The sequence below is a fragment of the Xenopus laevis genome, chromosome 7L (assembly GCF_017654675.1).
Source record: "Xenopus laevis strain J_2021 chromosome 7L, Xenopus_laevis_v10.1, whole genome shotgun sequence".
Classification (NCBI taxonomy): Eukaryota; Metazoa; Chordata; class Amphibia; order Anura; family Pipidae; genus Xenopus; species Xenopus laevis.
In genome coordinates, this window is record NC_054383.1 from 44485683 (window position 1) to 44499150 (window position 13468).

At 35.6% G+C, this 13468-nt stretch overlaps 1 protein-coding gene across 1 annotated transcript in view; it reads right to left on the bottom strand.

Annotated features, from left to right (window-relative positions):
• The window catches only part of cdh23.L (cadherin-related 23 L homeolog), a 588894-nt gene that overhangs the window by 318754 nt on the left and 256672 nt on the right, over positions 1–13468 (bottom strand). Inside the window, exon 8 of the mRNA XM_041568893.1 lies at positions 10364–10492. Coding sequence (XP_041424827.1) covers positions 10364–10492 — 129 coding nt within the window. The remainder of the gene's footprint in view (positions 1–10363; positions 10493–13468) is intronic.

The window sequence follows — 13468 nt, forward strand, 5'->3', positions numbered from 1 at the left end:
CCCACAGCATGATGTCCATTTAAGAGTACTTACTACATACGGTAGACAGTGTGCTGTTTGAAGTGTGGATAGTGTTATATTTAGGCATATTGCAAGACATACTGCATTAAACTTTGGCTAGCAAGATCGATTTCTGTCTCATGCCTCTGTTCACATGATTCTTTTGTACCACCCTTCAAAACAGTCCGGACCAGACTCATAATTAAAGTCACATAAGGTGTTCATAGTATCAACACAATCGAAACATAAGACTGCTCCAGGTGTGCTGCATTGTTTCAGTCTCCTGTTTTCATATTGGGTGCTTACTCTAGTGTAGGAGTGCTGGTCACAATAAAGTTGTGCAGACCAAAAAACAAAAAATTGACACACCTCTGCATAATTAGTTTAAAAGTCCACCTTTATTAATGACTTCTAGAAAATACAGAAATCATTAATAAAAGGTGGACTTTTTAACTACTTATGCGGAGGTGCAGTCCATTTTCCATTTGTTGATAGCATCAAGCTGTGGCGCTGCTATTCATAGCAGGGACTGGGCATCTTGTTAAGATAGTAGTATGGATTTTATAGAATAAAAACAAATACTGATCAAAAAACCTTATTTTGGCCTGGAGGCTTAGTTGTGAACATTGTTCAATATGCAAAGTGCAAATTTAGAAAGCAAATCTTTATATTTTTTTTACCCATAATGCAGCATTTTACCCCCCATATTTCAGTTTAATAGCAGGTGCAGTAGTGTAGTGCCTGCTGCAATCTGAACAGATTTACTAGTAGGCAGTCATTTGTGTCTATAGTAGCAAGCCATATTGTAGGTAATTCCAGTGTTACTTCCAAGCTTGTGGTAAGAACCTTTGTGAATGACATAAATGTGCACCCAAGTGTGTCTATTAAGCTTGTTCTATAATCGCAATGCAAATAAGAAGGAGAGGAATTACTTGTAAACTGATGCAAATCGGACTGGGAGAATCATTAACAGTGAGCAAAGTTGCTCCATATTAACCCAAAAAGAAGAACTAAAATGTTGTTATTGCTAACTGTATTTCTAGGAATTGTTCCTGCTGGAACCATTTGATCTGCAGGGAGGGAGGACCAGCTACATATTATTACTGTTGGTTGATACTGTGATACTGAACAGGCAGGTGATTGTAAAATGATTATGATTATTACATTTACATTATCATTATTATGACATTTACATAGCACTGTACATAAGTGTACATCATTTACAAGCAAACTGATAAATTGGGTAACTTATGACCCTGCATACAAGGACTTACTATTTCTGGTTAATTAGTGCATTGGATATATACAACATTAACAGCAGAGGGTTTAGAGGGTGTGGGGTCTGCCACAGTGAATAAATATTGTATTTATGTGTGTACATATTCATGTTTTGGAGTTCAGCATTTTACTCCTGGTGATGTTGGGAAGCACATTCTGTAAAAATGATAATAGACATACTGTAAGTACTTATAAGGATTAATTTCAACAATGACCCTTTGTTCTTAGGAAGACTACATTATTAACTCCACACTTGCTTTCATTCTCAAAACTAGGATTGTCACAGTAAGCTTCACAGGATAGTGTACACCTGTTGATGAAGGTTGAGCCATAAATCATTGGTTACTAACCTCTGAATAGCATAGAGCTGCTGGGTCTTGCATTTACCAAAAACAATGTAAATCACTTGTGTGATGGCATTCCCAAAGCTTCCAGTACAATTAAGGTAATTATTTTAAAAGGGGAGGTGTGCAACAAAAATTGGAAAGAAAATGAAACATAAAGCAAGAAAGAAGTAATCAAGATTCAAGTTCAGCTCTAACAATTTCATTGGGCTTTAATTCACTGTTCCGGTAGAAGAGATAGGTAGGAACTCCAAATCTTCCATTGGCAAAGGAGACTATTTCTCCTTTTAAATGACTGTTTTAAATGACTGGGGAAGGTGTCGCTCTATCTGACAGAGCTCTAGTCGCTTGTCAAATACAGAAGAGTGGCTTTGAATGATAAGTGTTAGACAACTGCACTATACATTTTAAAGCACTAGAAAATAAAAAAAATGTTGTAAGATTGTACGATATAGAGTTTGCTCAAGTTTGAAAGAGGTCATGCTATTGTTAGATGAATGCATATAGAACACTATAGATTATATTTACACAGTTTCCCCTGAGACGACAATCTGACAACTCATTCTTATTGTTCTGATCAGCAGCAGAACAACTTCCATTATGTTGAAAATAATAAACAGAGGAAAGTAGCCAGGGGAAACAAGAAGAATAATCCATCTTGCTGAGACATATAAATTAACATGTAGCTCAAGTGAATTGTATCAGATTAGGAACATACATTAAATGACACTAACAAGCTAATGTTCTAAGAGCCAGAGAGTAAAATAACACAGAACCAGGATGTCTGAGTGCTTGTTGATATTTCATACAGTGGAATATTACTACAGTATAATAAGAAATAAGATAAGGCGTGTGTATGTATTTATCTTTTAATATAGAGAAGACACTAGAACACTGAGGTTTGAGATGAATGCTTCATAAACAAAGACAATTTTAATGCAGCGAAAGTTAATCTGCAAAATATTATATCATGTGCTAAAATTAGCTTTTAGCTCCTATAAATGCACCATATGAACTTCAAACATATGTCTGTATGACTATTTATCTACAGTATATCAAATTACAGGTATGGGATACCTTATCAAGAAAGTTCTTTGGGAGATGGGAAGGCCATCTCCCAAAGGGTCCATTTTTAATGAAAAATTTGTGAAACACATTAAAGTCTATGGGCGACTTTTTTTGTAGCAAAATATATTTTTCTCACTCCAAATGCATTAAAGTCAATGAGTGTTTTTCTCAAGTATTTTCTCATTCCAAATGCATTGAAGTGAATGTCTGTTTTTCTTGGTGATTTTCTTTTTCAAGGCGAATTTTTGTCACACTTTTGCAAATCATGGCGAAAAACGGAATTTCGTTGAGGATCCATGCATACTGAAATAAATTGCTCATCACTACAAATTACAGAAAAACCTGAATAATAGGTACTATACCTGTATTATATTATTATTATTATTATTATTATTATTATTAATAATAATAATAATACAGGCACAGGAACTATTTGTTTTTTTTCCAGATAAGAAGACTTTCTTTCATTTATGGGTTCATGTTCGCCTATGCTAATTTATAAGGATATTAAAATCTTTTTTGGGACAATAAAATGTTATAAATTCATTGAGTAAGTGCTGTTATACATATGGAATAGCTACGTGACTACACAGTAATTAAACTGCTCACACACCACCATTAAAAAATTAATTCCAATTGTGTTTCTAAAAGTTCCCATTTCTATAGCACCATGAGCTAAGCATCTATGATGTATGCCTACCTATAATGTAAACCTGTGGCATAATAGAAGAGAGAATGGATACAGTGGCCTTTCAGTATTGAAGAGCCCATGGCACGTCTAATGGAAAATGTGTTCTTTCTGGTTTGGTGTAGTATTGGGGGAAGCGAAAATTCCTATATCTCCCACCTATGTTACCCATGAATTCAAAAGTTTTTTTACACTGGTAGTTTACTGTGTAAGCAAAGTGATGCATTTGTTCAGACTGCAGATTGTAAACATATTATACTTAAATACATTGCTGAAAAACTACATTTAAAGTTTAGTAACTTGCAGTTAATTGTTGCTTTTTGGTATATACTATAAATTATCTGAGCCACATAATGGTATTATTTACTTGTTATCATTGTGTGTCATAGGATTTGACCACTCATGTTTCACATTACCATTTTGATAGAAGCTGACATGGAAGCTACACATGTTCAGGCATCATTAAGCATCAGACTGCACTCAATGTATCAGTTCACATGTCAACATATGAAGGCACTTTACGGTGACACAAGTCAATCAACACTGGGATATTGTAGACTTTCACATGTTAATGGTCACTGGTTTAAAGAAGATTATATCAGAGATTTTAGGGCCTGTAAGGATGCATTGAGAATGTTTCAACAAGTGAAATGGCAGACAGTTTCATATTAAGTGAGCATGCTGGGGGTCATCAGATAAAGTATCTTTAAGTAACTGCAGGGTCCTGAAAGCATAAACATCAATGCCCACCCAGAGGGAAGAATGATGGGATTCCAAGTGCTTTCTCTATGGTTCTGAATGCTCACAGAAGTATATGGAAAAACCATTACAGTCAACTGTTATTGCAAGGAATACAGCAAAGCACTGGGTTTAGTATAAATATAATACTTCTGTGTTGCCTTTTATGTCAGATTAAACAAAATTTGGTTGAAAGACTCATTACAAGCAACATTTTAGCACAAAACCAATTCATGAGTGGTCTGGGGTACAAGTTTATAGAATAAATGTGACCCAGATCTCTGATATGCTCATTAAAATGAGCCACTTCAGACACTTCCGAGTGAATGGTTATTTCATATTTAGTAGTCATGTCTTAGTAAAAGAAAAAAAAAGCTATTATTTTTATTTACAGATACTTTAACACTGATACCATAACACACTATGGCATATTTAAATTTTTCTTTGCTGTTATTGTGCACACAGCATGAACATGAACACCATGGTAAGAAGTATACAGTATATATTTCGGGATTATTTTCTATGAAAATGGCAGTGTATTTATATGTAGGGGAGTGATCTGTGTACTAACAATTCAATTATCTGCCTCGCAAGAATCAAACATGGAGCTGAATTTTTCTGTTTGCCCATTTGCACTAGAAATATCAAAAACAACAGGCTAAACGTATAGTCTTCACAAGCTCTATTCACTGAACTCATTAAAAAAAGGGTTTATGCTGCCACATTTTATAGTCTCTATCAGATAATTAACCCTTATTAGAAGCAAAACAATCCTACTGGGTTTGAGTCATGTTTAAATTTTATTTTTGTAGACTTAAAGTATGAAGATTCAAATTGCAGAAAGATCCATTATCTGGAAAACCCCAGGTCCCAAACATTTTGGATAACAGGTCCCATACCTGTATCAGTCTTTCAGCTATAGTTACATGCATATACTGTATAGGGCAAAAAAGAATCATTCACCACAAACCTCAACCCCATTGACCACTACGACTGGAAAGGGGATAGCCCCACAGTTTCAGAGCCATAGGGCTGAATCAAAACTGAAACCTGTTTTCACCAAGAAAATAAAGTTTACGAAAATTCGAGAATAATTTTGCAATAAAAAATTGCATAATCTGTTTTCCAGTTTTCAGTTGTTCAATGCTACATCAAAGTACCATCTCAGTCTGTTAGGATTGGAAAGTACAATTTTCAGTTAAAACTGACGTGAAAGTGTTAGGACAAAATAGAATACCTAGGACATCACTGCTGACAGGCTGGCTTATTCGATACCTGCTTCTGCTAATATATAATGTTATAATAGCACTTATGAGTCATTGGGAATACTGTCAGTTTTATTTCTTAAGAAACTCATATGAGTATTGATTACCAGTTGAATTTGCAATTTACATAAAGGGTAATTTACTATATGTTTGGTGACTACTACTACTTATTTTAAGGATTCTTTAATTCAACAACTATAAAACAACTATAAGAATAGAAATTCTAAGCGACTTTATTATTTATTTCTAATAGTTGTTGGATTATTTGCCTTCGTCTTTTGATTCTGTCCAGCTTTCAAATGGAGGTCATTGACTCCATCTAAATAACAAATGCTCTATGGGGCTACAAATGTATTGTTATTGATACATTTTATTACTCATCTTTCTATTCAGGCCTCTCCTATTCATATTCCAGTCTCTTAATCAATGCAAGGCATGGATAATTTAGACCCTAGCAAGTTCATTTAAAGGTGAACAACCCCTTTAACTTTTTGTAGTAACTTTGAGTAACTTTTCTGTCCAATAAACCTTCAGGGAAACCATGCAATGGAAAGTTACAAAACGTTAAATGATTAACTGATTTTTGAACAGTATACTAAGAAGAATTCTAACAAAACATTTTCACTAATGTTTGACCCTCATGTGAATTTAGATTCTTACATATTTTTGTGCAATCATTTTAAATTCTGCTTTAAACTGAAAGTGAAGACAGTGGTTGCTGAATGAAGAAAGTAATAAAAATAATTGACTTTTTAAACTTCATTTTATTTCCATCCGCACTAAGAAAGGATTAAAGGTTTTACGGAAAAAAAAAATCACAACCTAGTGTCGCAGCTGGAGAACCCATAAGGAGTGAAACCAGGGCCTCTGCAAAGCTTCAGTGGTAGATCTAGAAGCTGAAAATCCTATTTCTCACTTCTCAGCCCCAGTCAATAAGCTGATAGTTATCCGTTTGCAGTAATTTGCTGCAGTTTATACATCCTTTTCACTTTCTATCAGCTCTTCACCAACGACAGGCTTGACATTCTGTTACTTGAGGGAGGAAATTAAAATTTGATGCAATAATCCTACGTAAGAAGGACTTTATTGAGTAATATATACACATTAGACTGGGTATTCTCAACAGCTACGCTGATACAAAATCAATGTCATGCTGTTTGTTACAGATAAAGAGGGAGCAATATGGTAGAGTCAAAAGAGAAGGAAGCAAGGACAGCTGAATAGTGACAAATACAAAAAACAGATACAAAAATAGATGTCACTAAACTGCAAGAAAAACAAGAAAATGGACTGTTTCTCCAGAGTATGAATAATTCTATAAGCATTCTAGATTATATATCATCCCAAACTTGAAATGGACATTATTTTTAAATGTTTAAGCAAACTTAATCTGAACAAGGGAGCAGGCCCTCAAGGGCGGTGAAATTTTAGGGGTGGCATGCTGCCCTGCCGCATCCTAAACTACATTGGGAACTCAGAGTTCCCCTGCGATATGGCGCATGCGTGTGCTCGAGGCGGGGGGAGGGGGGAGTGGATGTGCGTGTGGCTAGCGGGCTCTAGGAACCTGAGGCCTTGGTGTGCCAAGCAGGGAAATCTGGCCCTGGGAATACATTTGTGGGTTCTTAACTTAATTTAGCTTTAGCCAGACCACTTTTTTGGATTTTCTCAGACTCACTTCCATGTGATACTTATGGATTGGAGAAAAATTTCTATAATATTTTATATATAATATTTTATATTTAAAGGAGAACTAAACCCTAGAAATTAATATGGTTTAAAATGCCACATTTTACTTATATTTTTCTTATTGCGCTAGCCTAAAATTTCAACTTGTAACAGGGGGTCACCATTTTGGAAAGTGTCTGCGACACTCACATGCCCAGTGGGCTCTAAGCAGCTGTTGAGAAGCTAAGCTTAGGGGTTGTTGCAAATTTACAAGCAGAAAATGAGGTTTGTCTGTAGCATAAGCTGGTGTTACAAGGCTGATTATTAAATTACGGTGCTAATTGCACTGGTTTCTGAGCTGACATGTAGTAATTATCTGTATTAAGTAGTAATCAGTCTTATATTCTGACATTTAGCGGCAGATTTATCAAAGGTAGAGGTGAATATACAAATGAAAAAAATGGAATTTCAAGCTATTTTTTGTGTACTTCGACTAGGGAATAGTCCAAATTCGATTCAAATTTGAAAAAAAACCAAAAATTTGAATATCGACATTTATCATGTACTGTCTCTTTTAATTAGACTTTGACCATTCGCCATCTAAAACCTGCCGATTTGCTGTTTAAGCCTATGGGGGACCTTCTAGAACCTATTTGGAGTCAATTGGTGGACTTTGAAAAATCAAAGTTTTTTTGGGAAAAACTTTGAATCGAATTCGATCGAATGCTATATTCCTTCAATTCGTACAATTCTAATTCAGCCGAAAACAGACCTATTCACCAAAATAAAACCTTTTTCTTTTTGAATTTGAATTTTGAAGTTTTTTCAATTCAAAATTGACCCTTGATGAATATGCCGCTTATATTCTAAGTGCATTGTATATGGTGAGTTGGTCCTTAAGCTTAGTAACTGATAACAGCACAGAGCATGTGCAGTGAATCAAATGTTGATTGGGCAGGTTTAAAAATACCATCAGGGCAAGGAATGGATTGGCTCATTGATGAAGTCAAACATGAAGTCATCCATTCAGATTAGATGAAAGGAGTTTCCATCTTGAGATGTGGAAGGGGGTTCTACTGTTAATTTGTGGAACTCTCCCCCCAAAGCTACTGTATTGGCATAAACATCAAGAAGTGTCAAGAAAATGTGGATGCATTTTTAGAAAGTAAATACCAAGTTACTGAAACTATCTGTAATATAAAGTTGACACAGGGGCTATAATAATTTTCCCCAATTTCCTTAGGCAGATTGGAGAGGCTACATATAGGTTGTTTCACCTATCTTTGGGTCAACTAGCAATTAGGCAGGTTGCACTTTGGCAAACAAGTTGAACTTGATTACTATATACAGTACATATGTACTATGTTTATGTTTAACAAAAAAAAAGCTCAGATTCTGAACTCATATTTTTCGTCTGTCTACACAAATGAGGAACCAGCTAATGAAGGTTTCCTTATTAATAGTCCCAATTCTAGTAATACAACTAATGATGCATGGTTCACACATAAAGACATTCAAAAGAGACTTGAACATGTTAAGATAAACAAAGGTCCAGGGTCAGATGGTATTCATCCCAGGGTACTTAGCGAGCTTAGCTCTGTGATTGCCAAACCTTTCTACTTAATTGTTTAGGATTCATTGAGGTCTGGCATGATGCTGAAAGACTGTTGAATTGCTAATGTGGTGCCTCTATTCAAAAAGGGATCCCGTTCTCAGCCTCAATACTATAGGCCACTTAGTCTGACGTAAGCGGTAGGAAAGCTTTCCGAAGGGTTAATAAAGGATAAGATACCGAATTTTGTAGCAAATAACAATACTTTGAGTTTGTGCCAACATGGTTTTATGCGTAATAGATATTGCCAGATTAATTTAATTTATTTTTATGAGAAGGTAAGCAGGGACCTCGATTCTGGGATGGCAGTTGATGTGATTTACTAAGACCTTGCTAAAGCGTTTGATACAGTGCCACACAGAAGGTTACTAGTTATATTAAGGAATGTTGGCCTGGAACATAGTATTTGTACCTGGATAGAGAACTGGCTAAAAGGTAGACTACAAAGAGTGGTGGTAGTTGGTAGATGGAACATTTTCTAATTGGACCAGTGTTGTTAGTGGAGTACTGCAGGGCTCTGTACTAGGTCCTTTGCTTTTCAACTTGTTTATTAATGACCTGGAGGTGGACATTGAAAGTACTGTTTCTATTTTTGCAGATGATACTAAATTGTGCAGAACTATAGGTTCCATGCAGGATGCTGCCACTTTGCAGTCTGATTTGTCTAAGTTGGGGAACTGGGCAGCAATCTGGAAAATGAGGTTCAATGTTGATAAATGCAAGGTTATGCACTTTGGCAAAAATAATATAAATGCAAGTTATACACTAAATGGCAGTGTGTTGGGAGTTTCCTTAAATGAGAAGGATCTAGGGTTTTTTGTAAATAAAACGCTGACTAATTCTGGGCAGTGTCATTCTGTGGCTACTAAAGCAAATAATGTTTTGTCTTGCATAAAAAAGGGCATTAACTCTAGGGATGAAAACATAATTATGCCTCTTTATACTTCACTGGTAAGGCCTCATCTGGAGTATGCAGTGCAGTTTTGGACTCCAGCTCTTAAGAGGGATATAAATGACCTGGAGAAAGTGTAGAGATGTGCAACTAAACTGGTTAGAGGGATGGAAGACTTAAATTATGAGAGCAGACTGTCAAGGTTGGGGTTGCTTTCTCTGGAAAAAAGGCGCTTGCGAGGGGACATGATTACACGTTACAAGTACATTAGAGGACATTATAGACAACTAGCAGGGGACCTTTTTACCCATAAAGAGGATCACCGTACTAGAGGCCACCCCTTTAGACTAGAAGAAAAGAACTTTCATTTGAAGCAATGTAGGGGGTTATTCACAGTGAGGACAGTGAGGTTGTGGAATGCACTGCCGGATGATGTTGTGATGGCTGATTCTGCTAATGCCTTTAAGAGTGGTTTGGATGATTTCTTGGACAGACATAATATCAAAGGCTATTGAGATACTAAACTCTATAGTTAGTATAGATATGGGTATATATAATTTATGGGAAAGTATGGAGGAGTGTGGATGCTGGGTTTTCATTTGGAGGGGTTGAACTTGATGGGCTTTGTCTTTTTCAACCTGATATAACTATGTAACTATGTAACTATGTTACTATGTACTGTATATACACATACATACACTGTGACTTTCTCTACCTGGAGGTGGCACTTACCTGATACACTGTAATACTAATATTTGGAGAATTTAGAAATCCCTGTTTGTAAAAGGCACAGACCAAACACAAAATACTTACTGGAGCTGAATTCTCATAGATGTTTGTGCTGTAAGGCAAGTTGATAAATATTGGGTCCATGTCTTGTATGTCAGTGATTGTTATTGCCAGGTTAGCCAAAGTAAACAAGGGTTTGGTCTTGTCTTGATCCTATGAAAAAGGAGTAAGAAAACAGCAGATAAATTTAAAGAAAAGTAGATGCAAATTGCATAGTTTAGATAAAATGCACCTAATCAAATTATTAAACGCTGTTTGGGTACTGAATTATAGTGTGAAAAATTTGTTGACACACGATTTGTTGTGTGTGTCCCTAAAAATCCCATACAACTGAAGCTTCTGAATTACATTGAACTGTCCACTGTGGTGAACTCTAGTTTCATAAATAAGTCCCCATAATTTGGCCCCTGTGACACTTGTTTAACTAATTCAATGGAGAAAAGGTAACAATGCAAAGCAAACAAAGCTTAAAATGTTTAACCTAAACAAATGTGCATGCTATTCTATTTTTAAACCACTTTTATAATGCTAATTATAAGACAGCAGGAAGGGAAACAGTTAGGAGATAATTCGCACAGATTCTCTAGCTATATCTCTTGCAGTGGAATTTAAAGAACTAGTAATACAGCAAAGTGAAAATACTTTTAGTTGCCTGTTTTCTTTTCATCCAACACAAACACATAAACTATTTCAAAGCAACATCCTATTTTACAGGAGACTAGATTTCCATTATATAATTCCTTTTAAAGTTCTGTAGACTGTAACGAATGACATTTGACCCCTGTTTATCTTCCTGTTTAACGAAAGCCTTGTATCCTACATTGTATTTCTTGTCTGCTATATAAATATAGTCCAGTATTATCTTAACTGGCTGTCCCCACGGCCAGATTTGTATTTAGGTCTGGTGTCACCCTAAGCAATGGACATCTACAGCACCCCTGAGCTTGCAGAATGACGTTGCACACAATGTGGGCATGACGTCACTTATGCATTTACATCAGTTCCGGGACCTTTTACCCCTCCCCCCTGGCTCTGCCACTAGATTTCATTGGTAAATGCCCGTGGCAGCTGGGGGAGATTTTTTAATTTTTTTATTTTTAATTTCAGTTATACAGGTATGGAACCTGTTATCCAGAATGCTCGGGGCCTGGGGTTTTCCAGATAACAGAGCTTTCCATAATTTGGATCTTCATACCTAAAGATGACTAGAAAATCATGTAAACCTTAAACAAACCTAATAGACTGGCTTTGCCTCAAAAAGGATTCAATATATCTTAGTTTGGATCAAGTACGATGTATTGTTTTATTATTGCAGAGGAAAAGGAAATCATTTTGAAAAATTTGGATTATTTGGATAAAATGGAGTCTATGGGAGACGGTTTTCCATAATTCTGAGCTTTCTGGATAATAGGTTTCCAGATAACGGATTCCATACCTGTATAGGCACCAGAGGGCTGTTCCCCAAATGCTGCTGCCCTATATATATATAAATAAGCTCCTGCCCAAAGCCACACAGCAACCTATTTATAAAAACATTTCCACAGCAAAAGCTTTAAGCAGTGCATGGTTACAGTGCATTATATTTGTATTTACATAAAATGGTTAAATTGTTTTGGTGATATTGGTCCTCTAAAAAGACCACATCAAGAACACTTATGCATCCTCAGTAAGAGCAGTTCACTAGTTTCAAGTGTCACAGTTTCATGCCAAAAATGATCATTTCAGGCCCACGAATCTTTCTTTTTATATCTTCAATAGAATGATAATCTACAATTTAATGTATATAAAGTTGAATTAATGCAACTGAACATTCTGTTCAAATATAGTGGCATTATAATGTATGGAAGTAGGTGCTTTCCTTCTTTGCCTGTATAAATCCATTTGTGTCAGCCGGTGACTGAAATTGACCGAACAGCATTATAATCTTTCTCCTTCAATTGCTGGTGTTGCCTCAGGATATGTTCTATTTCCACAGTGAAAATAATTTTGCTACCAGTGTAATTATTAATTAATAGAAAATTATGTGCAATTAGACTGTTAAAATCCCTTCCATGGAGCCTCATGAGAATGATTAGGTTAATAGATTTGAAAGTGTTCTTACCCAGCAGCATTAATAGAGCCACAATCAGCTAAATGTGCCATATTGTTAATGGAAATATCTTGTCAGTATAATATCTATTCTCCTCTGCCATACAGAGCCAGTAAATATATATTGCATGTGGCTGTGTGATGAGTATAAGTACTGTTCTGCTCTGATGGGAGATTGCCTTTAATATCTGTGCTGTTGTGTCAGGTAATCACAGTAAATTTGTGTTCTGTATTGCTATTTAATCACATGTTCCAGCTGAACTGAAATCTGTTTCAGACAGCTGGAATTATTCACTGCTGTAGAAACTGTTGGGACACCAACACTGAAATTTTCCCAGTAAAATGCTTATTCTACATAAAATTAACTCAAAGAGCAGACTTCACAAACAGATGTGTAAAATCAAGTAGACATTTATTTAGGTGTACATGGAGGTAGCCTTACGTGTTTTGTGTTTACAAACTTAGGAGGGTTATTTACTAAAACTCACATTTTTCTGGTTGAGCTTTTTGATTTTAGTATACCCCGAAGCTGCAAAAAGCCAGAAGCCAAAAATCTGCCATCTCAAACCTGTCGAGGTCATGTATAAGTCAATGGGAGATGTCCCTATCCCAATTTAAAGATTTCATGGTTTGTGCTGGGTTTATCCCGATAATCTGAAAAATACAGGGGTTTCAGGTACTAAACCCGAAAAAAAACGATCAATTTTGGAGAAAAATCTAGAAAAATTGTAAGATTCATGTTTTCGCTCAGTTTTGAGTTTTTCCCCGATTCGATTTATTATTATTTAATAATTTATTATTTTTTTTTGCTTAATAAAAAAAATTAGATAAATTCAGACTTTAGTACGTAACCCACTTAGTCATAAGCAGCCTAGACTAAGTAATAAGTAAGGCCATTTATATACAATGTATACATACTTTAGATACTGTATGCATATATATATATATATATATAAAACAAAAGTCCAGAAAACTTTGTGCACGAAATAAAAAGATTACGTTTCGAATATTCTGCGTTTTCTCAAGCATTCGTGATTAAAG